The 25,937-nt window shown below is 42.1% G+C and overlaps 1 protein-coding gene and 1 long non-coding RNA gene across 2 annotated transcripts in view; one reads left to right on the top strand and one right to left on the bottom strand.

Moving 5' to 3' along the window:
* Nucleotides 1-5,253, bottom strand: part of ippk (inositol 1,3,4,5,6-pentakisphosphate 2-kinase) — a 91,771-nt gene extending 86,518 nt beyond the window's left edge. Inside the window, exon 1 of the mRNA XM_043707887.1 lies at nucleotides 4,992-5,253. Within this exon, the coding sequence (XP_043563822.1) occupies nucleotides 4,992-5,084 (93 nt within the window). The 5' untranslated portion in view covers nucleotides 5,085-5,253. The remainder of the gene's footprint in view (nucleotides 1-4,991) is intronic.
* A 164-nt stretch (nucleotides 5,254-5,417) lies between these two features.
* Nucleotides 5,418-25,937, top strand: part of LOC122559199 — a 23,947-nt gene continuing 3,427 nt past the window's right edge. The window contains exons 1-2 of the long non-coding RNA XR_006314360.1: nucleotides 5,418-5,534; nucleotides 23,628-23,710. This is a non-coding gene — a long non-coding RNA (uncharacterized LOC122559199). The remainder of the gene's footprint in view (nucleotides 5,535-23,627; nucleotides 23,711-25,937) is intronic.

Raw genomic sequence — 25,937 nt, 5'->3', positions numbered from 1 at the left:
CATTAGGGAGACGATAAACAGTGCTTATAAAATGACATATCCTGGTTATCTCACATGGAATTTTAACTCTTCTTTATGACTTCAAGATGTTGACATCACCAATTTAAAGAAAAAAATATATTTAACTTCCTTAACCTTGAGTACCGAGCAACTTGGTAAAACAAGATGACATGTTAGCCAAATAACAAAGGCATATAATAATGCAGATCTTGGAAATCTGCAATAAAAACAGCAAGCACTGGAAATACCTCAGGCCTAGCAGTATTTGTGGAAGCAGAGAGTCAAATTTTAGATCTATGACTTTTCATCGTAACTCCAATTCAATGCACTCACATCACTGAACTAATATGCATCAGAGTATTATGATTACTTTAAGTACTATTATAAACCTTCTCTTTTGCTTCCCAATCCTTACTACCAAGACTTCGTCCCTGCTGAAAATCTGTTACACTTCTCTTTCACAGCTCTGATGAAACATGACCTGAAACATTAAAGTTGCTATCCTCAAATTATGCAAATTATTTCCAGCAATTTCTGCTCTTATTTCAAAACCTATTTAATGAACCACAAAACAAATTAATTTCTAAAATGAAATCATAAAAGCGGGTATGATAATGACAGTTCTCAATGATTGACAGACCCTGTTTCTGCTCAGAATAGCCAAAAGCATTGATTGTACACAATCTGCCTATTCTACATACATTAGAAAATTAACTGATTTTAGATAATTCTGCAATTGAAAACATTTACTGAACAATCCAGCATGTACTAAAAATTATGCTAACAAACAATTTAGATCAGTCAAATTTGCAACATGGCTTAATTCTGCATCTCAATATTATAATTCTGCTTGCTAAGAGCAAAATATATTTCAAGGGATCTGTCCTCTGCAGATAAAAGGAACATGTCCATGCATTGCATCTTTTTTTAAATTAACAAAAGGACAGAGAAACATTGATTCCTGATACATTATCCATGGCAATGCCTTGATCATAGTCAATTTTTAGTAAATCAACCCCTATGCCTTGTCGTCAATTATAAATTGCTCCTTTGAAATTTGGTATTCTTTCATGCATCCTGATGAGTGCAAGATGAAAATCTTCAGCAACAATTTTGTTTTAGGCAATCCTCAACTTTTGTACTACGAAGCAATTGTTAGTAGCTTAATTCACAAAAATATCAAGCAGTCTTTCTGGAAGTTAAATTGAAAAATTAATAAACAAACGGTAAAGAGTGCAGGAGCAGAGTGACATCAGTATGTGCAGAGTGGATTGCAGCAAAGGACCAGAGATTCTCTAAAAGCTCAAGGAGTAATTCAGTAGATTTAATACAACTCCAACTAAAAGAGATAAGTAAATCTCTTGGATGCAATAGCTTCCACAATTTGATTTATAAGCAAAGGAAGTGGTACACCTGCCAATATTCCAAACTCAGAATTCAGGAATCGTTTCTTTGGATTAAAAAATGTTGCAGAGATGCCAGTGTTGGACTGGGGTAGATAAAGTCACACGGCACTGGATTGTAGTCTAACAGGTTTATTTGAAATCACAAGCTTTCATATCACTGCTCCTTCATCAGATGAAGTAGAGGAAAGCATACGGGCACAGAATATGTAGGCATAGAGATGATGGGCATGCATCTCCTGACAGCTGGAGCATACATGTACAGCCTACAGCAGCAACCTTCCAGAGGGGTTCAAATCAACTCTTTCTTCTTTGGCTACTGCACTGAGATTTCTTTGCTGACTGTTCTGGTCTGTTAGTTGTCTCATGAGGCTCACTGCTGACATCTTGGAGTTTGTGGAAGAATTCCCAGAGTGTCATTCGTCTGGTGACCATCTCTACACCGACAACTTGTGTGCTTGAATGCTTCCCTCCGCATCACCTGAAAGGAGCAGCGCTCTCAATGCTAAGATTTCAAATAAACCTGTTGGACTATAACCTGATGTCACATGATTTCTGTTAGGAATAAGCCAGTTATTCCATTAATTATGACGGGTGCAGGAGATAATAAACTACTAACTTTTAGACCTGTTATTTTCACATTTATTTTTCAATAATTACTAAATTCTATTATAGACAAACTAAATGAGCATTTGGACAAATCATGAGCTGATTGGTCATCTTGGATTGGGATCAGGCATGTCATGTCTAGTGAAGAACGCTTAATTTTGAGAGGTCATTACTAAAGCTGTAGATAAATTATGTTTATGTGTATAAACGCTATTTATGAAGTTCCTCAAACATTTAAAAAACAAAATCAAAGCAAGCTGTTGTCATAGCCATTGTCCTTTTTTTTGGCCGACTTAAAAGTTGGGAAGCATTGACTAATGGCATTGATCATTTTCACTGTATTTATAAACGACTAAGGAAAATAAAACTATATCCAAGTTTGCTGATCACAAAAGTTTTGGATGTTGTAAATAGTGCAAATGGGAGCAGAGAGGTTCAAAAGACATTAAGCGAGGAAGCAAAAATTATTCAAGTTTTGAGTGGCAGTAGAGAAACTGAGCTATCCATGGGACATCTAGATAGAGAGATCATGATAAAGTAGGAACCACAACAAAGATTTAGGAGCCCATTTACAGAAGCTACAGAATGTTTGTGCACAGTTACATCAATAAAAATTGAAATTAATGAAATATATGAATAGGACAAGACCAAGGATAGATACTTTGAGGACATCAGGGGTAAACAGTCACAAAAGGTTATAATGTGTGCTTGATTGGAAATGCTTTGCTATAAGTTGTTTGGACCAAATGTAATGCAGAAATAAAATGAACTGACAACAATAGCTTCTCTGCTATTGCCATCTATCCTACATCTTGATTCAGTTCTCTCAACTTCCATCCTCTGAAGGCATCAAATCTTTGCTTGTCCCACAGATACAGGTTTCCTACAGTGTTTATCCAAATGATCGTTCACAGGCAGTAATATTGTTATCATAATCAACCCTGGTTCAGTCCTAAACCTATGTTTGTATTTACAGAGTCACAGAATCACCACGGACCAAGTGCTGATGCCAACTATCATGGGAAACCACATTTTACAAACTTTCACTACTCCATTGTTGGATTACCTCATTGTTGGGAGTTCTGGTTAAGCCAATCTTTAATACAGTTGGGCCATTTTCTTCACTGTTGGCCTCTTTCTCTTCATCAGCTAATTCTTTCACTGGTGATTAGGCATTCCAAACCTTCTGCACAGCTAACAAGTCAATAGAACTCAACTTATCTGGGTTTGATATTGTAATTAAAGATGCCCTCAACCACATCACTGCCATCAAACGCCTCCCCAACAAGTAGAGAGTCCCACAGTCCTCTCATACTGCCATCCTGTTTCCATATCCCTCTATCAGTCGAAGCAAAGACTCAGAGACACAGCAAGGCTCTACCTTCTTTGCCTTTATTCCAAGCCATGGAGACAGCAATCGCCCATGTACACAAAGACAAAGACATGAGTTCTCTGTCTTCTCTCAAACAGCAGACTCTTAAAAAATTATATAAGTCACTTACAGGGAGCAGCATCTGAATAAGGCAACATCCGTATTGATTGGGTAACTGTTACAATCAGCCAGCATCAACAGTAAAGATTAAGCCATCTGGCATTACACAATGGATGTTCTTTACCTCTTTAAACCACTATCCTTGCCTCCAGCACCTCATTGTTTACTACAAATTCTTATCTGGTCAAAATCATGCTGAGCTTTTGTCAAGTAACCCTAAACTTAACTGCTCATACTTTATACACTTTTTCATTACCACCCCTCCAACCTCCAAATCCAATTCATCAACCCTCTGACATTTCTATCACCCACAATCAGACCCCACCACTTTCCCAACCCATCTGCTTTCCGCAGGGACCTCTCACTCCACAACTCCCTTATCAACTCTGTTCTCCCCACCAACTTCTCCACAACACCCAGTACCTTTCCCTGCAACCGCAAGAGGTGCAACACCTGCCCTTACACCACCCCTTTCACCTCCGTCCAAGGCCCTAAACAATCCTTCCAGATCTAACAACGATTCACCTGCATGTCATCTAACCTCATTGATTGCATCTGTTGCTCCCATGTGGTCTCCTCGATATCAGGGAGCCCAAACGCTATCGCAGGGACAATTTCATTCTGTATGCACTAACCAACCCAAACTTCCGGTGGCCATCCGCTTTACTTGCCCCGCCCACTTCCCAGATGACATGTCCACCTTGGCCTCCTCTACTATCAGAGTGAGGCCAAACAGAAACTGGAGGAAGAACACCTTATATTTCACCTGGGAAGCTTACAGCCCAATGCCCTCTAACATCGACTTCATCAGTTCCAAAGTCCATCCTCCCCCTAGGTTTATCCCATGTCTAGCCCTTACTCCTTGAGCTCACCTAACCGGTCTATCTTAGAATCATAGAATCCCTAGTGTGGGAACAGGTGCTACAGCCCAAATCCACACCAACCCTCCAAAGAGTAATCCATCCAGACCCATTCCCCTACCCTATATTTAGCCCCTGACTAATGCACGTAGCCTACACACCCCTGAACACAATTTAGTATGACCATTCATCTTTGGATTGCGGGTGGAAACCGGAGCACCCGGAGGAAAACCTACGACACAGGGAGAATGTGCAAACTCCACACAGATAGTCGCCCGAGGGGATTCCTAGCACTGTAAGGCAGCAGTGCTAACCACTGAGCGCCATCGAGCCATCTTCCCACACACCTGTCCGCTGAATCCTTCCACTTGCCAATCATAATAACTCCCTATCTGCACCCACCTATCACCAACCCATTTACAGTTTTCCCCCGCCCCTCCATTTACTTCTGGGCTCCTCTCCCCCTCCCCCAGTCCTAATAAAGGGTTTTGGCCTAAAGCCTTGAGTTTCCTGCTCCTCAGAGGCTGCCTGACCGGCTGTGCTCTTCCAACTTCACATCTATTAACGCAGGCTTCCACAGCATCTGCAGTTATTATTATCTCCTAGCGGCGTTGTTAACAGACCAACCTGAACGTGAGAAACCACCAAACTCCGGTTGCCTTCTCCGTGGTACTTCCATTCATTTGCATCAAGATACTTTACTTCCATCATCGTTCCCATTTCTCTCCAGGTCCTTAGTGTTGCTTCTAAACCCCCTTCCACGCCTCCTGCTCCTCAACCTCCTCCCCGTCTCCGTTCGTTCCGTCTCCCCTCACATCGACTGAAAGTGCCTGATATCTGACATCCGCGAGCACCGCGCTCAGGAAGAGAAGCGTCTGCCCGCCCCCCGACTAACGGAAGTGCGCGCCCCAGCCAAGTCCCGCCTCTTGTGCCGCTATCGCTGTACTGATTGGGTGAGCTGTCCAGAGCGGTTTCTGATTGGTGAACCCGACGCACGGCGGTGCGAGGTGATTGGTCGTCCTCCTCTTCCCGCCCTCTCCCTCCGTTCTCGTGCATCGCCGAGTTCGGTTGATGCAAAGGTCGTTCAAACGTCCCTTGGCAGTTTTTGGTATCAGCTCCTCTTCGCAAAGTGCACGCTGCTTCGGGATTACTGATGCAGGTCATCTGTGCGTAAGTAATACGTCTTAAACATAAACATCATCGTTTTGCAATCAAGGTACAAAAGCGAAACATGAAAACAAAATGGAATTAAAAACAAGATGCTGGAAATGTTCGACAGGTCTGGCAGCTTCTGTGGAGCGAGAACAACAATTAACGTTTTAGGTGTTAAAATGCGAAATTAAGTCTCAGTGTTATACTAGTATTATTTGTACCACCAGATATTCACCAGAATGATATCTGATTCCCGGCACAACTTGTATTTTTTCGACACGTTTCTTCTAAAATATTGATAGCAAACTTCTTCTGACCGGACAATGTGACAGGTGGCATAACGTTCCGAAAGAGCTGTGTTCAGTTTTCAATTCTTAAACTTTTCAAGTATGCCGATTTCTGCACCGAGCTATTCCAGTGCCCCCAATTGATTACTATATTCACAAAACAAACCTGACCCCCAAATTCATCGGTCTTTCTTGCAGCTATGAGGGTTAGTATGTATAGGTACTGAAATTAAAGTTGGTGCCATTCGACAATGAAACATTGAAATTGCTTTGAATCAAACATGTTTCATATGAGATCTCATTACGGTATTCACTGAACTGTGTGTTTGCATGGAATAAGTTAGAAAATAATCAAATTGTCTTATTCTGATAAAAGGGGGCTTTCACTCATACCCTAACACACAATCCATATGTTTTGGGTTGGACAATTCACGCCACTACTCAAGTCAGAGATGTACAACACAGAAACAGGCCCTTCGGTCCAACTCGTCCATGCCATCCAGATATCCCAAACCAATCTATACCCACCTGCCAGCACCCAGCCCATATCCCTCTAAACCCTTCCTATTCATATACCCATCCAAATGCCTTTTAAATGTTGCAACAGAGGAAGTGGTGGAGGCTGGTACAATTGCAACATTTAAGAGGCATTTGGATGGGTATAAGAATAGGAAGGGTTTGGAGGGATATGGGCCGGGTGCTGGCAGGTGGGACTAGATTGGTTTGGGAAATCTGGTCGGCATGGATGGGTTGGACCGAAGGGTCTGTTTCCATGCTGTACATCTCTATGACTTCCTCTGGCAGCTCATTCCATACGTGTACTATCCTCTGCATGAAAAAATTGCCCCTTAGGCCCCTTTTTATATCTTTCCCCTCTCACCCTAAGCCTATGCCCTCTAGTTCTGGACTTCCCCACTCCAGGGAAGAGACTTTGTCTATTTATTCTATCCATGCCCCTCATGATTTTATAAACCTTTATAATGTCACCCGGGCAGCCTCCAATGCTCGAGGGAAAACAGCCCTAGCCTGTTCAACCTCTCCATATAGCTCAAATCCTCCAACCCTGGCAACATTCTTGTAAATCTTTTCTGAACCCTTTCAAGTTTGATAATATCCATCCGATAGGAAGGAGGCCAGAACTGCACACAGTATTCCAAAAGTGGCATAACCAGTGTCTTGTACAGCCGCACAATGACCTGTACTCAACCCGCAACAACTCCTGTACTCAATACTCTGACCAATAAAGGAAAGCATACCAAATGTCGCCTTCATTATCCTATCTACCTGCGACTCCACTTTCAAGGAGCTATGAACCTGCACTCCAAGGTCTCTTTGTTCAGCAACACTCCCCAGGACCTTACCATTGTCCTGCTACGATTTGCTTCCCCAAAATGCAGCACCTCACATTTATCTAATTTAAACTCCATCTGCCACTTCTCAGCCCATTGACCCATCTGATCAAGATTATGTTGTAATCTGAGGTAACCTTCTTTGCTGTCCACTACACCTCCAATTTTGGTGTAATCTGCAAGCTTGCTAACTGTACCTTTTATGCTCACATCCAAATCATTTATGTAAATGACAAAAAGTAGTAGACTCAGCACCGATCCTTGTGGCACTCCACTGGTCACAGCCCTCCACTCTAGAAATAAAACCCTCCACCATCACCCTCTATCTTCTCCCTTGGAGCCAATTCTGTATCCAAATGGCAAGTTCTATCTGTATTCCATGAGATCTAACCTTGCTAACCAGTTTCCCATGGGGAACCTTGTCGAATGCCTAACTGAAATCCATATAGGTTATGTCCACCGTTCTGCCCTCATCAATCCTCTTTGTTCCTTCAAAAAACTCAATCAAGTTTGTGAGACATGATTTCCCATGCACAAAGCCATGTTGACTATTCCTAATCAGTCCTTGCCTTTTCAAATACATGTACATCCTGATCCTCAGGATTCCCTCCAACAACTTTCCCACCACCGATGTCAGGCTTACTACTTATAGTTCCCTGGCTTGTCCTTACAACCTTTCTTAAACAGTGACACCACATTAGCCAACCTCCAGTCCTGGCACCTCACCTGTGACTATCGATGATACAAATATCTCAGCAAGGGACCTAGCAATCACTTCACTAGCCTCCCACAGAGTTCTGATCAGGTCCTGGGGATTTATCCACCTTTCTGCATTTCAAGACATCCAGCACTTCCTTCTCTGTAATATGGACATTTTTCACCATTTATTTCCCTCCATTCTGTACCTTCCATTTCCTTTTCCACAGTCAACAGTGATGCAAAATACTCATTTAGTATCTCCCCTGAAGTAAGCATAAATACACACATCACAGATATTCACTTGTTCCTCTGCAGAAAAATAATAGTTCCAGTCTTCCTAAGAGCATTTGCAACAGTTTCTGAAGAATTTTCTGAACATTCTGACCAATCAACCACCATTCTTTGTGAGAAGAAAAGATAGGAAAAGACAAAAAAACAATTAAAATATTTCAGAACAAAAAGATATATAGACATTTAAGACAGAAAATACAGAAGCTAATTGATAAATAATCAAACTTCGAAAATTTCACACATTCGTATTAACAAAGTTAGAGAAAGCATACCAGATGTAGAGTGATCAGTTTCTCAACATGGAAAGTCAAAGTTGACAATGGAATTTTTTAATCAAAGATGTAATTGAAAAATCAACAAATCAGGTTGTTGTAAAGGGTAATCAGTCCAGATTTCAAAAGGCAATGTGTTTGACCATTGTCACATAATCTGGAATTATTTGAAGTAAGGGAAAGAGTAGATTTCAGCAATGAAATCTATTTGGATTTTCAAATGGGTCTTTCATAATGAACAAATCAAAAGAAATCAAAATGAAAACAAAGAAATGGAGATGTGCAAAATTAGAGGTCATAAACATAAAATAGTATCTAGCAAATCCAATCAGGAGCTCTTTGTTAACCCGATCCAAGCAAGCTGGTGAAGTACAAAACAAGACACAATTACTTTCCTTGATATTAAGTTTCTTCACAGGATGCACCCTATCTTCTAAATAATTCCCCAGTGTCTTAAGTCTCTTCTTTGTATGTGATCCAGTTCTTAATCTTAAAATGCCCATCACTCATGTATCTTTAACAATATAATACACAAACCATTAACCTCTTGTCATGCCTATGGATCAGAACCCCAAAATATTATGGACATTTTAAATTCGTAATTCTAAAACGTGTTTTCAAAAAGAGCCCTTACAGCAAAAAATTGCTGTGGATGTATACAAGGGCTGTTGAGAAAAAGAGAGTAAGACTCATGAAGTGTTATATCTAAAGATGTGAAAGGAACTTCACACAATAACCCTTCAAAGGGGGAAGCGGCAAGTCAAAATATAGTCTGGTTTATGATCTCCTATGACAAGGAGCTGATGATTCCCTACTCAACAGCAAGACATTTTATAGTTCCATATAGGAAGTGAACAGCTCCAGTGTGCTTCACAGCTATTAATAAGGTTACTTCTTGATGTTCAATGACATGGTTAAGGTAATTCATGGCCGAGATTTATAGTCAAAAGCGTAGCTCAATCCTGATTTCTCCTTGCTCAAAGTACAATTGGTCTGCAACCATCTGAAATGGATCCTTGGGAACTGTGCATGACTATCAGGAAGCTGCCAGGCATAGGCTACCTGAAAATGTCATTCTGAAGCCTGGATTAATCTGAGGGAGTTCTTCAATATGGCATGGGTCAATGAACTGTGGTTTGTGTTCTCACTCTGCCTAATCTGGCACTACTAGTAGGGAAACCTTTGGATAATCGGAACATCCTGGATCATGTTGACTCCTGTGAGGATCTGGAGGTGGATGGTGCAGCAGGAGGAATATTCTGGCCAACAGTAGGCAAAATGCAATGGGTTACATACAAGTGTTCCACACCTCACTAATGCAGGCACATTTCAACAGAGCCTTTTGCTTATTTACATACTCGGTTGAATAAATCCTTCACCTTTGACTGCCCTGATTGCCATTTTCTTGAATGCCATTGCCATTTCTTTTAACCCATCATCACATAAGGCAACTGACCTCACTTGGTATGGTACTTCCAATCACACCTTTTGCAAGAGCCAGTGAACTTTTAATAACCCAAGAGTTTTGAAAAAAAGTTAACTATGTAAAGGACTGTTTTAGTGGGTCATCATTTCAGAGTTCATTTAAGACACAGACACAACAGGGTTACCTTAATAAATAAACCAATGAAATCCAAATGCAGCTGGATGGACCTTTTCATATGCTTAAATGTGCTCCGACATGGCACTGCTCCTGTGCTATCGGATGAAATAGAGCTGAACCGCTGACTGTTTCTACTCGATTATCCAAGTGTTTGTCCTCTGGCTGCCCAAGGTAAGGAGACCACAGCATACTGTGGGCCTTTTGCTCAGATACAAGAGGCTTCTCTGTTTTCACAATTATTTGAGGCACTGGTTTCACAGTTAGTGGGGTTGAGGAATGACTATCCATGTCGAGGGTGGCCTAAGAAGTAGCCCAAGATGTTGTAGGCAGGCGTGCCTCTTCTAGCCAAGGCACATTTGCAGTTGAGAGTGTGGTGCTGGAAAAGCACATCAGGTCAGGCAACATCTGAGGAGCAGATTATCAACGTTTCAGGCAAGAGCCCTTCATCAGGAATGAGGCTTGTCAGCCAGAGGGCTGAGAGATAAATGGGGAATTGGGGGGCTGGGGGAAGGTAGTTGAGAATGCAATAAGTAGATGATGGTGGGTGGGAAAGTGATAGGTCAGAGAGGAGGGTGGAGCGGATAGATGAGAAAGACGACGGATAGGTCAAGTTGGAGGCTTGGGACTGGGATAAGGTGCAGGTAGGGGAAATAAGGAAACTGGTGAAATCCACATTAATTCCATGTGGATACATGGTCACAAGGTAGAATATGAAGCATTCTTCCTCCAGGTGTTAGGTGGTTAGGGTTTGGCAATGGAGGAGGTTCAGGATCTGCATGGCCTTGGTGGAGTGGGAAGGGGAGTTGAAGTGTTCAGCCATGGATCAGTGGGATTGGTTGGTCCGAGTGTCCCAGAAATGTTCTCTGAAACGAACCACAAGTTCGCATCCTGTCTACCCAATGTAGAGGAGACCACATCGTGTGCAACGGACGACAATAGTCGAGGTACAAGTAAATTTCGGTTGGATGTGGAAGGATCCTTTGGGGCCTTGGACGGAGGGGTGGGCGCAGGTTTTGCACTCCCTGCGAATGGCAGGGGAAGGTGCCGGAAAACGGGTGAGGGCTGGTGGGGGCATGGATCTGACAGGGGAGTCGTGGAGGGAATGGTCTCTTCGAAACACTGATTGGGGTGGGGAGGAAAATATATCCCGAATGGTGGGGTCTGTTTGTAGATGATGGAAGTGGTGGAGGATGATATGATATATACAGAGGTTGGTGGGGTGGAAGGTGAAGACCGAGGAGGGACTCTGTCCTTATTGCGTGGGGAGGGGTGGGGTTCAAGGGCGGAGATGCGCTGGATGGCATCAAGACCACATGGGAGGGAAATTGCGGTCTTTGAAGAAGGAGACCATCTGGGATTTTTTACGGTGGAATTGATCATCCTGGGAACAGATGCAGCGGAGGCAGAGGAATTGGAATGAGGGATGGCATTTTACAGGAGGCAGGATGGGAGGAGGTATAGTCCAGATAGCTATGGGAGACCATGGGTTTGTAGTAGATGTCTGTGGTTAGTTGGTCACCGGAGATGGAGAAGTCCAGGAAGGGGAGGGAGGTGTCTGGGATGGTCCAGGTGAATTTGAAGTTGGGTGAAAGGTGTTTGTGAAGTTGATGAATTGTTCAACCACCCTGTGGGAGCACAAGGTAGTGCTGACACAGTCATCGATGTAGGGGAGGAAAAGATGGGGGTGGTGCCGTGTAGCTGCAGAAGATGGATTGTTCCATGTACCTGACAAAGAGGCAGGCATAGTTGGGACTCATGCGAGTGCACATGGTTTGGAGGAAGTGAGAGGATTGGAAGGAGAAGTTGTTAAGGGTGAGGACCAGTTCAGCCAGATGGATAAGGAAGTCAGCGGAAGGGTACTGGTTGGTTTAGTATGAGAGGAAGAAATGGAGGGCTTGGAGGCCTTCATCATGGCGGATAGAGGCCTTCACATGGACTGGATGTCCATGTGAAGTTCAGGCATAGGGGGCCGGGGCAACAAAAAGCTTGGAGGAGGTGAAGGGTGTGGGTGGTATCCCAAACATAGGTGGGGAGTTCCTGAACTAAGAGGGACAGGATGGTGTCAAGGTATGCAGAGATGTGTCCAGTGGGACAGGAGCAGGCTGAGACATTGGTTGACCAGGGAAGTCAGTTTTGTGAATGTACAGCTGGAGGTCGAATTGCAGACAGGATTCGCAGACAGTGAGGTTGGAGGCTGTGGATGGAAGATCCCCAGAGGTGATGAGGTTGTGGATGGTCTGGGAGATGATGGTTTGGTGATGGGCGGTGATGTCATAGTCCAGGGGGCAGTAGGTGGAGGTGTCTATGAGTTGGCGCCTGGCTTCAGAGGTGTAGAGTTTGGTCTGCCAAACTACCACACTCACTCTCTCTTTCAACCTCCCCACCCCAAAGCCTTGTCTGCTGGTTTGATGGCGATGTTGAGGTTGGAGCAGATGGAATGGAGGGCTGCGCGTTGTGAGGGTGGGAGGTTGGAGTGGGTGAGGGGGGGAGGGGCTACACTCCTGACCTGCTCTTTTGAAACATCTAAAGACTAGATTTTTGAATCCAGGCTTCTCATCTCCTGCCCACCCAGCCATGCTTCACAAAGCTCACTTACCTCTGTGACTTTACAACCTAAAGAAGTATCTCCATCAGTAAAGTACCTCATCAGTAAATCTCGGAGCAACCTTGGTCTTCGTTCCACCGTGCAAACAATTAGTGCATTCGCCAGAGCTCCCTCACTGGTTCCTTCTGGATTGCTACATCAATAAGTCCAATGACAGCCTTTTACAGGTGCTACCCACTGTTATTAGCCCCCACATATGCTACATAAATTTCTGCCTCAACTATTTTTCAGCTGAAGTGATGTTTGCAACTCTGCCCTACCCACCAACTTAGGCACAGCACTTGCTTTCATTCCCAGTGGCAGGACTTGCTAGCTTCTGGTAAAAGTCTGGCCTAATTTACTTCCGATACCTAATAGAATATAAAACATAGAACAGTACAATACAGGAATATGCCCTTCAGCACACCATGTCTGTGCCAACCATGATGCCATTCTAAACTAATCTTGTCTACCTGCACATGGTCTGTATCGCTCTAACCCTGCCTGTTCATGTGTCCATATAAATGCCTCTTAAACATTGCTATTGTATCTGCATTGGATATGCAGACGTTGTTGGAAAATATCCCTTTTGAACTCAGTGGTTGTAACTGTATAGTAATAAGATGCAAGTCTTGTATGCTTATTACAGCATCTAGCCAATTTGTGCAACTTAGAGAAAAAGACAAGTTTTATTGTTTCCAGACAGTCTCAGCAGTAAACAGGTTACCTTCAGATACAATTTAGACATCCAGGTGTGTATTTACAAAGAAAACACTGATTCTGTATTCAGTATAAACATTCAGAAGTTTGTATATTTAGAGCAATAATTTTCCACAGCACATTCAAGTAAAATGAATTCAAAACATGCATTTACCGCAGCATGCATTGTTTTATATTCTCATACTGTTTGTCAGCTCCTGTTTTACAGTACTTCAACATGATATTGAAAGTAAAGTATGAGCTTTTCTCAGCATTCTCTAAGTGAGGAAGTTGTGGCTTCAAGTCCCAACCCAGACGTTTAAACACAAAATATCGAGGGCAGATTAGTGTTTATGGTCTGCTGCACTGTTGAAGGTGCTACCTTTCAGTGCCATAACCTAAGTTGTAAAAGAAATCAAAGGACCCAATTGTACGTTTAAGTATATAGATTTTCATTGTGTTAAAATCAAGCCCTCTACCAAAGACAATGCTGCTCTGGAGAAATGTCCTGCTTTTGATAATCTCATTGTTAATGCAGGAGTGGATTGCATATTAGGAATTAGGTTTTATTTGCTCAGCCTTCTGCATTGTATTAACTGACGAAACCAACAACTATATCTCCTTGTAAGCTATGTAAAAGTAAGGCGTGGTCTGATCCAAATACAGACAAAGCAGCAATTCACTAAAATTGACAATGTACTCCAGTATTTGTTTGGTCAGCAAGCAACCATACTCCCAAGACAAACAGCTGTTTAACAGTAAAATCAGTGCAGGTTTAAATTTGCTTGTCTCATAATATCTCTGACAAATGAACATGCATTTCAAATTTTAACAGCTGACTTCAGTTATTTTTATTTTAGAGGTGATTAATAGACAGTTTGAATGGAAAGCAGTGTTGTAACTATGATGTAGAAAAGTTCTGGATTGTACAGCACAGGTCAACCTTTATTGAAATTGTGCAACTTGTCTTTAGAGTTCAATAAAATCTTGGGCTTCTCGCATCAAGGGATTAAGATGAATTCTTAGGCTTGTCAGGGCAACTAGAAATATTACAGGAAAACAATGCTGTAGCAAGATGATTTTGGCACAAGTTGATTTTGGGCTTTACAAAGATGGTATGGAATTTTAGGAAGTAGAGGAGGTAAACTTGGTGATCCATGTTTAAGGATGAAAAGAATGGTCATCTTAAAATTTCATGCCTCACCCTACAGACAGAATTTAAAAGATAGCATTTTGAAAGATCATGTTCAGTCATGTTCAGTGATAAAGAAGTTGGTCTGCATGCCCACATAGAGGACCCATGTTAGGTAACCTTTGCCGAAGGACAAGAACCGGACAAGAAACTCTCAACACAATGGCTATGAAAATGTATCAGTTACAAATACCAACTAATAATCTTTATGATTTACAATCACTAAACCTAGTTCAATACAGGTTTTTGTTTCTACTTTTGCCTTTTTAAAAGATCACTTGAGGTAAGGAACTGACCAGGTTACTCTGTGAAGAGCCAGAATGGTCTTGATGAACCAAATAGAGTCCTTCTGTACAGTTATGCTTATGATTTTTAGAATGTGTTTTGCTTTAAAACTTAACCTTAATCTAACATTTTTTTTCACAATTACTTTCAACATTGACAGAAATATCTTCAAATGATGTGCGAAAAGACATTGATTGCCTAGTGTTACTATGACTAGGCGACTAATCCAGAGACCCAGATAATGTTCTGGGGATACGGGTTCCAATCCCACATGGCGATGGTGAATTTGAATCACAGAATCCCTGCAGTGCAGGAAGAGGCCATTTGCCCCATCAAGTCTGCGCCAATCCTCTGAAAAGCATCCCACCTAGACCCAGCCACCTATCCTATCCCCACATTTATCATGCACATTGTAAGGCAATTTAGAATGGCCAGTCCATCTAATCTGACTACAAAAGGAAACCAGAGCATTTGTCAGAAACCCCATGCAGATACAGGGAGAACATGCAAACTCCACCCAAGGCTGAAATTGCACCCAGGTCCCTGACATTGTGAGGTAGCAGTTTAACCACTGTGTGACCATGTCACGTGTTTGAATTCAGTTTTTAAAAAGTCTGGGATTAAGTGTCTAATGCTGCCTATGAAACTGTTGCCTATTATCAGCAAAACCTATCTAGTTCACTTAGTGAAGGAATTCTACAATCCTTACCCTACCCAATCTGGCCTACATGTGACTCCAGACCTACAGCAATGTGGTTGACTCTTACTGGCCTACCCAGTGACACCCACATCCAATGAATGTTTTTTTTAATAAAAGATATATTTCAATTCTTCTAATATAAGAAAAATGGAGCAAAATAATAAGATTCTGGCGTCTGCAACTGTAATGTAATGCAGTTCTCAAGATAGGCAGTCGTTCAGCAGTTCCTCAAATGTTGAGGTTACGATAATCATAATCAGGAAGTTCAACCATACTCAGAAATGTTCCCAATTGTTAACTGTTCTACCAATTCTTCATTTCTCCCTTATTTGAAAATCTTTTTTGCTATTTATTGCTTTGGTTGGTTCACCAAAAGAACTGTGTTCGACGGAATATCAAAACATCTTTAAAGAAGTTAAGCACATATAAAGAATTGAAAAACAAAACTGAACTAGTTCAATATGTATTTAAAAAAAAACATTTGCTTGTTTTGGCTCCTTTTAACTACTGTCACCCATTCATGACTGCTCACTTCAGTGCAAATACATTTTGCATAATTGGTTTCAGATTTTGCTCAATCATTCATAGGATGTGGGAGTTGCTGACTAAACAGACATCTATTGCCCATCCCTAATTGTGACCCAACTTTTGAACTACTGCAGTCTGGGTGTTAAAAGTACACTCATTGTTGTTAGAAAAAGAGTTTCAGAATATTAATCAGAGATGATGAAGGAACAACAGTATCGTTCCTAGTCAATTATAATAGTTTACACCATGCTGGTGTATAATAATTTGATTATGCAACTATTAATGAGAAAGCATGAGTTCTTATTTTGTGAATGATTAACAAAAAAATTGAACTTATGGAAGAATTAAGCAAATGATGCCTGTGCTGCCTAAGAACAGATTTGCATCTGATGATTTGTTGTGAAGAGAGGGGAGTGTGCAATATATAAGGGAAGGGAGACTACAGAGCATTGAAGAGAAAGTGGTAATATATGGGTGCAAAGGTCAATGACAAGCAGCAGCACCCTCACTTCAATAAGGGAACAGTAAATGTCTGTATCTAGCATTTTGCCGAGAGTGGTAAAGTGAGGAGATGAAGATTTAGATAGATGGATTGGGTCGAAACATGGGGTTGACAAGAGGGGTAACCATAAAGGGAAATCATGCATTTGGGGGTTCACCAAGGTTAAGAGGCTGGACTTGAAACTCTCTGTAAGATGTGCAACCAATTTCTTTTAATGTCATGCTCTAAGTAACAAGTGCAAATTGAGCTAAAAATGATTGCTACTTCACTGGGAATGGGTGGAGTAAGCGTTTCGTTCTTCACTCTCAAGTGATCTGAGGCCCTTCTAACAAGGACAGCATTACATAGTCATCCATATGTTACAGATAAAACACATTAAGCTCTATGTGCTATCTGAATCTTAGGCGTTAATATACTGTGCAGATTACACATCATGGCTCCAAGCACTCTTGATTATATTGTACAACATTATGAACCAATCCCACTAATGGCTGTGATGCACTGCAACTTAATCCTCTCCTGCCCAGGCTGAGCAGATGCCTGATCTGCGGCAGTCTTCTGAGTGCTGATGACCTGGGATGATTCTCCCTCAGCAAGCTCTAGAGATGTGACAGTAATGTGTTAACCCTAAGGTGCTGTTGACTCCCACTCAAATATCCACTGAAGTGTCAGTAACTGAGCTGGTGGAGGATGCAGAAGGCTACCTTGCCGGTACATCCTGTAAGTGATCTGGGCTTCTCCCTCAGGGATGGAGGAGGAGATGTTTTATGGGGCCAATCTCTAGGCCACCAAGACCAAGTGTTGATGCTTGCAGGAAACAAAAGAGAGAATATGTTGCAAACAAGGGGTTCTGGCTTGTTAAGAATTCTTACACAGTGTGCAAAGAGAAGATGGTGGCACTTATCCTGGTGGAGCAGAGAAAGTTATTAACCTTCCTCCTACACTGATGGGTGTTTCTCCAGGTCATTGAGACCTCACTGATCCGGGTTGTAATTTCAAACCGGGCTGGCAAGGTCTGGTGTCATGTCCTCCTCTGGCGGCCCTGGGGAATTGGATGGCTATCCTGTACTCCACCTCCTCCCCCAAGACCTGTATGTCCCTATGCCCGTAACTGGGTGCCAATTTTCCCTTATATTCTATAGCTGGGACAAATAAATCAAATTATTCAGGGCAGTTCAGACTGAGCACCTGACTAGTGCCAGGAATCCTGGATGTCCCTGCAGGGGCAAGTACCTTTTACCTTTGGCAAACCAGAGAATAGAACAAACAGGGTGCCATAAAGAGTGATGTCTAGTTCATGAGATGAGTTTGGGATGAAAGCACAAGAAAACTCACTTGGCCTCATGGAGAGAAAGTCACCAAAGGTTGTACTTTGTCGATTTGTAGTATGATTCAACCCATTGATTCAATGACTTGCCGTTGTTTTTTGAAATCTAATGTGTAAAAACTAGTTTTTAAAATGCACTTTCATTGAATTTCCTCATTTCTGCAAACAAGCTGTGGTGATAGTCCCTCTCAAAGCAATGTGGATACAAGCTATAGCTAAAGATAGCTAAGGACAAAGGGAGATAGCTAAAGAGATAGTGGAGGCATTAGTGGGATCTTTCAGGAATTGTGAGAACCAGGAATGGTCCCAGAGGACTGGAAAATCACTAACATGACATTCCTGTTTAAAAAGAGAGTAAGGCAAAAGACTGATTAACCTAACCTCGGTCATGGTACGATCCTGGAGTCCACTATGAAGGATGAGATTTCTGAATACTTGGAAGTGTATGGTAAAATAGGGCAAAGTCAACATGGTGTCATCAAGGGGAGATCATGCCTGACAAATCTTCTAGAATTCTTTGAGAAAGTAATGAGCAGGTTAGACCAAGGAGAGCCAATGGATGTTATCTTTCTGGACTTCAATAAGGCCTTTGATAAGGTGCCACACAGGAGGCTACTGAGTTAGCCAAGGGCCCATGGTGTCAGAGACCAGGTGCTAGCATGGATAGAAGCTTGGCTGTCTGGCAGAAAGCAGAGAATGGGGATAAAAGAGTCCTTCTCAAGGTGACAGCCGGTGACAAGTGGTGTTCCACAAGGCTCAGTGTGAGGACCACAACTTTGCACATTATGCATTAATGATCTAGATGAAAGAATTGAAGGCATCCTGGCTAGGTTTGCAGATGATACAAAGATACTAGAGGGACAGGTAGCATTGAGGAGTGGGGAAGCTGTGGAAAGATTTGGACAGGTTAGGAGGGTGAGCAAAGAAGTGGCAGATGAAGTACACTGTAGCAAAGTGTGAGGTCATACACTTTGGTGGGAAGAATACAGGCATGGACTACTTTCTAAATGGAGAAAAAAATTCAGAAGTCTGAAGTGCAAAGAGATTTGTGAGTTCTAGTTCAAGATTCTTGCAAGGTAAACTTGCAGGTTGAGTCAGTAGTTCAGAAGGCAAATACAATGATGGCATTTATTTTTATAGGACTTGAATATAAAAGCAGGGATGTACTTCTGTGCTCTATAAGGCTCTGGGCAGACCACATAGAACAAAGACAATTACAGCACAGGAACAGTCCCTTCAGTCCTCCGAGCCTCTGTCGATCCAGATCCTCTATCAAAACCTGTCACCTACTTTCTGAGGATCTGTATTCCTCTGCTCCCTGACCATTCATGTATCTGTCTGGATACATCTTAAATGAGGCTATCGTGCCCACCTAAACCACCTTCGCTAGTAACACATTCCAGGTACCACCACCCTTTGTGTAAAGAATGTCCCTTAAACTTTTCTCCTCTCACCTTGAACTTGTGACCCCTAGTAATTGAGTCCCCCACTCTGGGGGAAAAAAGCTTCTTGCTATTCAACCTGTCTATACCTCTCATGATTTTGTGGACCTCAATCAGGTCTCCCCTCAACCTCTGTCTTTCTAATGAAAATAATCCTAATTTACTCAACCTTTCTTCACAGCTAGCACCCTCCTTACCAGGCAACATCCTGGTGAATCTCCTCTGCACCCTCTCCAAAGCATCCACATCCTTTTGAAATGTGGCAACCAGAACTGTACATGGTGGCCAAATGTGGCCAAACCAAAGTCCTATACAACAGCAACATGACCTGCTGACTCTTGTACTCAATACCCCATCCGATGAAGGAAAGCATGCCGTATGCCTTCTTGACCATTCTATTGACCTGCGTTGCCACCTTCAGGGTACAATGGACCTGAACACCCAGATCTCTTTGTACATTTGGAGTACTGTGCACATTTTGGACCCCTGCTCAGGAAGGGTTTACTTGCCGTTGGGCATGTTCAGAGGAGGTTTAAGAGAATGATCCCAGGAATAAAAAGCTTAACAGATGAGAAACGTTTGGCGACTCTGGGTCTATTCTCCTTATTTAGAAGTATGAAGGGGAATCTAATTGAAACATACAGAATACTGAATGGCCTGGACAGATTAAATGTTGGGAAGATGTTTCCATTGTAAGAAAGAATAGGACCTGAGGGCACAGCCTTAGTAAAGGAAAACTTTTTAGAACGGTAATAAGGAAAAACTTCTTCTACCAGAGAGTGGTGAGTCTATGGAATTCATTACCACAGAAGGCTATGGAGGCCAGGTCATTGAGTATATTTAAGACTGAGATAATAAGTTCTTGAGTGTCAAGGGGATCAAGGGTTACAGGGAGAAAGCAGGAGAATGGGATTGAGAAACCTATCAGCCATGATTGAACGGCAGGGGGCAAAAAAACAGCAGATGCTGGAATCCAAGTTAGACAAACAGAAGACTGGAAGAATACAGCAAGCCAGGCAGCGACAGGAGGTGAAGAAGTCGATGATTCATGTGTAACCCTTCTTCAGGTCCTGAGGAAGGGTTACACCCAAAATGTCAACTTCTCCACTTCCTAATGCTGCCTGGCTTGCTGTATTTTTCCAGCATCATGATTGAATGACGGAGCAGACTCTATGGACTGAATGGCCTAATTTTCTGCTCCTATGTCTTATGGTCTTATATTGCCTTATACTTGCAAGGAAACCAGCAAGATAGAGAATCCCACTACCTGGGCTGCATCACGAGGGATGGATATGGACAGCTATGATCTGGAGAAAATGGCATCAATGACATCTCGTATGCATTTGTGAGTCGAGGATTGAGATATACTACACAAGTCACCACTTGATCCTTGAAAAGAAGAAAAGTATAAAAATTACAGCTGTAACTTTGCTGGCCACTTGAGATAGGGTGGCCACCCATTCCTTCCAAGCACAAGCCCTGTTCTGCAGATTACACAGTTCAGCGTTGGTGACCAGAGGCATCATCAATCTGATGCTCCACTGTTTTTGAGAGCTGTAGAAAATGACAATGTGAATGAGTTCAAATAACAATGAGTTCATGCGAAGTCTGGTCATTCTCCTCCATCTCTTTGGCAGAACTTAACAGCTGCTTCTCACGAGAGAGGAAAGAGATGGCTGTTGTTGCTGGGCTCACAGACAACGTTGTAATTATTTTCTCCAAAAAAACTTTCTTTGCCTGTGCAATAATGCTATAAGAAATCCATCATCTGTGATGTGCATATTAGTGAGCCAATAATTTGTGGGAAATGTAAATAGAGCAGCATTTCAATAATGCTAATCTTGGGCCACCACATCAGTCAAAGTGAAGCATTGCTTTATGGCCTGGGCCAGTAATGCCATGAAGGCTTCACAAAGCAATTACTTCAGTAGGTATGAAGAGAGGTTGAGTAGATGATCCAGATGTTTGTTACGGAACCAAAGTGCTAATTTTACATTGCAGGGGAATGAAAGTCTGGCATTATCCACCATCAGAGAAACCTTTCCTGAAAAAGAAAGCTACTCTTGAACTTCACAGACCATGTAATTGCATACTTAGAGTTCAGTGTATGAATGTGGCCGCTGCAAAGTATTGCCTTCCAGTATCAATTATGAAATGTGAATTCAGAAGTTGTGAACCCAATTTACTTTAGCATCTCAATAGATTTGCTTTTCTGACTTGATCCAAAAGCAGTCAGTGCAAACTATGCAACGGATATGATTGCGTGATGCCATAACTTTTAAGGCTTTTTGTTCAAAACAATTTACAAATGAATTGCAGTTTCATGCTGGATGGATGGCATTACTGATTCAGTGGATGTATGATTAGTGCACTGGCAGGGCTTTCAAAGAATTATATTCAGTCCCTGAAGAGAAAAACAGTAACGTACTTCACCTGCTCAGTATGCTGTGGTGCCATTTTGTATTCTTATTGTGCAGCTGACCTTGAATCGAAGACTGCAAGGTTTCAACTTTATGTTCTCCTAAGTAACTTGCAGGCTCCGCCTTAAAGCAGAATGGTCACCTCATCCTTCATATTCAGTTTTGAGCTGCTGTCCCTGTATCCCAGATGACCTTTTAGTCTCTCCTCATTTTCATCCATACCCTTTATGTAATAATTATAATCCCAATGTGTCCCTTGATTCCAAGGCTTTGCAAATTTCCCATGTAGAAGCCAGAATCATTGTGACTTGTGAATCTCCCTCCCCCTACAGAGCTTCCCATCCAATGCTGTTTAAGATCCCTCTCTTCAATCTCACCTTGCTACCTTTCACTGTAATCATTCCCTCAGCAACCCATCCCAGTAAACCCCAACGTCACACTTGAGCTTCCCACTTTTCCCACAACTTCACAGACTGCCACGTGATAAGCTCCTGACCATTAATGCCCAAATGGCACTAGGCGTGACTGTGGTCCACACTCTGGAATACTTTATCATGTGTATGGCCCATACCCAGTCAGATGTCTCCACAACACATCGAACGACAAAGCACCTGACTGGTCACACTTGTAGGACTGACTGCAGCTCAAATTCTAGACTGCAATGACATGGATCTCAGAATCTGGTGGACCAACAGCTTAACTGTGGCAGCACCCCAACTGCAGTAAGGATCGGTGCTTTGTAACTTGCAGATAGCCATTTCGTTGAAGCACATGCAGTGTTTGCACCAATTAAGCAGCTGGCACATATTGTAGGTGTAATATTTATATGGCACACTGCAATATGGCAACATCTCTAGCCATTTGACTATTCAGTGCTCTGAACTGTGATGAGCTGCCTGCCTCACCATTTGCATTCTCAAACAATTCAAACTAAAGAGGCTGATAGCCTCTGGAGGTGGTGGTTGCATAGTCATAATGGTCACTAGGCCTTGTAACCTAGAAAAAAAAGTTCTGCAGATATGGGTTTGAATTCCAACATGGTAGATGGTGAATTCTGGAATACAAAAAGCCTAAAGGAGGCCATGTAACCACTACTGATTGATTTAAAAACCCATCTGGTTCTCTAATGCCCTTTTGGGAAACCAATTTGCTGTCTTTACTTGGTACAAACTGCATTGTTTTAAAAAGCCTGTGAGTTAGCACTGAAGAGCCTATTTGCTAAAATAATGCAAGCCATGAAAGCTGACAGCTTCCAAGTAAGTGCAAAATGAGCTTTAAGAAAGTAAGCTTAGTGTCATTAGATGTATCCTGTGTTGATGCATAAGATGCTTTTGTGATCCTGCATGCAGTAACCTGGCAGAGGTGTGCAAGTCATAAGTGCCCTAAGCTCCAAAGTGAAGGGCTGAAGTGGTAATTCGGTTGATCTGAATGCCCACTATGATGAGTGCCCACATGAATGAATGATGTCCTGTTCCATGAAGCATGCAGGGATGTTGTGGTAAAGACAATTGTCTGAAGGTATGGAGAAACAACCAGTGAGCTTCTGCCTCACTGAATACTGTCTACCTTCTGTCTAGTGTCTCGAGAAAAGAGGCGAGAATCAGGAACTGCTCTGAAATGAGACAAGCTATTAATGAGAGGCAAAAGCATGGAAATAACATAGTTGCCATTCACTAACAAGATTCCCTTCAAACCTTAAAGGGAAAAATCGGAAAGTTTTCTTGACATCAAGAATTAGATTTTTCAGTTTTCATCATATTTTCCTAACTTCCTCACCACTGTCCACACCACTCAAAGGAGCATAACATTTCACCCCTTCATTATATCTTATAATCCTTTAAATCTAAATGGTATCAGAATAGTTTCTAATGTTTATTATATTATGATTGTGGTCGAGAATACCAGTCAATTTTCTTTCCTTTCTTGTTCAGGGGAACTCGGGACAATTGGAGCACAATCATTGCATGAGAAATCAGCTAGCTGCTGGGGATCAAATAGTCACGTCTTTGAACAGGTACATCTAGAGAATGTCAGAAGTGTCAAGGTTGTTATAGGGCGCTAAACATCAGTTGAAGAAAATCTACTCATTTACTAATAAGTCTCTCAAAGACTTGTGTTGGAATTGTGCAGTGAAAACAAGTAAATTATGCATATTTTAATCACCACATAATCTTGCTCCCAGAATGATGAGGAAACAATTTTACTGGGAAGGAATTTTACCTTTCTGTCTCCCCTTACTTTTATTCTGATTGTAAATAGTTTATTTGCAGGTATAATATTATGGAATTATCAAATCTTATTATCCAATCTTCATACTGTTTTTAGGATTGAATTTTATCTGCAAATGTACACTTTAACAATTATGCTTTTCATTCTTCCTACAAATTTCTGTATCTGCTATACTTATTCTGTTGCAGTCTGTTTCTTAGGCATCCTGTATTTTCCTTTCCTCTTTCTCGCGTTAAGATTTCATTAATGAAGCATCATGATGATAAGATTGAACCTGGGCTTAAATCTTAAATCCTAAAATGAGTGTGTTTAACTGAAATGGGATGTAAGAATTTTAAAAATCTTGAAACCACACACCAACCTGATTGTTAAAACTTGAAGGAGGCAGGACAGGTTAGGTTAAAATATTTAAATATTTAAAAATATTTAAAGAGACTTCATGCCTCAGATTCATCTTCACGGCGGCACGGTGGCACAGTGGTTAGCACGGCGGCACGGTGGCACAGTGGTTAGCACTGCTGCCTCGCAGCGCCAGAGACCCGGGTTCAATTCCCGACTCAGGCGACTGACTGTGTGGAGTTTGCACGTTCTCCCCGTGTCTGCGTGGGTTTCCTCCGGGTGCTCCGGTTTCCTCCCACAGTCCAAAGATGTGCAGGGTCAGGTGAATTGGCCATGCTAAATTGCCCGTAGTGTTAGGTAAAGGGGTAAATGTAGGGGTATGGGTGGGTTACGCTTCGGCGGGTCGGTGTGGACTTGTTGGGCCGAAGGGCCTGTTTCCATGCTGTAAGTAATCTAATCTAATCTAATCAAATTTCCAATTTAAGCCAAGCTGGTAAACGTAATGGAAGGGAGCCAAAGCCAGATAAAAGTAGTTAGGACTTGCTACCCTGGTGTTTAAATAGATTATTAGTAGAGGTAGAAACAAAACTGGGAAATCAGAAGCAAATTACTGCAGATGCTGGAATCTGTACTGAAAATAAAAAATGCTGGGAGTCACAGCAGGTCAGATAGCACCCATGGAGAAAGAGCAAGCTAATATTTCAAGTCTAGATGACCCATCATCAGGGCATTAGTTCGGTGGTCTTTGCTTCATGATTCTGATGTTGAAATTACCTAATTTGGCTGGCCAGACCTTTGGTGTTCGGTTGTCTTTCTCTGGAAATTTTCATTGGTTTGTAAGAAGTACAGAGCAACTCATTCACTTGGAAAATGTCTCTGGTTTATCAATTCAGTAACAATTCACAGCAGCTGCTGCAGGATGGGTAACTGGTTTTCTTCAAGTTTAATCTGAGTTTTTTACTCCAGCAGCGAACGGATCGCTTTTCCTGAGCAACAGCACACACCCTTCTGTGTCTTTCTTTCTTTCTGTGTCTGTGACTCTGTAACTTGTGTTCAGCTCCAAACTGGTTCAAGTAAGACAGTCACTAGTACCTTCTGGTTTCTATCAAAAGATATTAAACAGAACAAATTGATAATTTATATTACAAACCATTTGGGAAAATGTGTTGATACTTCAGCCCCATTATTCCCTGGAGTCAATAGAAAAGTTAAATTACTCATAGTCCCCAATTTTCCTGCCTGATTCAGTCAGTTTCACAGAAAAAACTGACAAGGTTTCTACACCTAACCAAAAAGTACTAATTATTGCAAAGAAATCCATTTTAACCACAGGCAAACAGAACTTTGAATTACCAACATACAACTGTACCAGTTGAAACTCAAACCCTCACACACATATACAGACAAACAAACTTCAATATTGTGAGTGGAGAAAAAATACTGGGGGAAGCACAATACAATAGCTCCAGTCTGTTGGCCGCCCTCAGACCCCACCCCTCCAACCGTAACAAGGACAGAATGCCCCTGGTGCTCACCTTCCACCCTACCAACCTTCGCATAAACCAAATCATCCGCCGACATTTCCGCCACCTCCAAAAAGACCCCACTACCAGGGATATATTTCCCTTCCCACCCCTTTCCGCCTTCCGCAAAGAACGTTCCCTCTGTGACTA

The sequence above is a fragment of the Chiloscyllium plagiosum genome, chromosome 18, assembly GCF_004010195.1.
Source record: "Chiloscyllium plagiosum isolate BGI_BamShark_2017 chromosome 18, ASM401019v2, whole genome shotgun sequence".
In the NCBI taxonomy this organism is placed as follows: domain Eukaryota; kingdom Metazoa; phylum Chordata; class Chondrichthyes; order Orectolobiformes; family Hemiscylliidae; genus Chiloscyllium; species Chiloscyllium plagiosum.
Note: the sequence above shows the minus strand (reverse complement) of the source record. Positions and strands in the feature narration are given on the sequence as shown.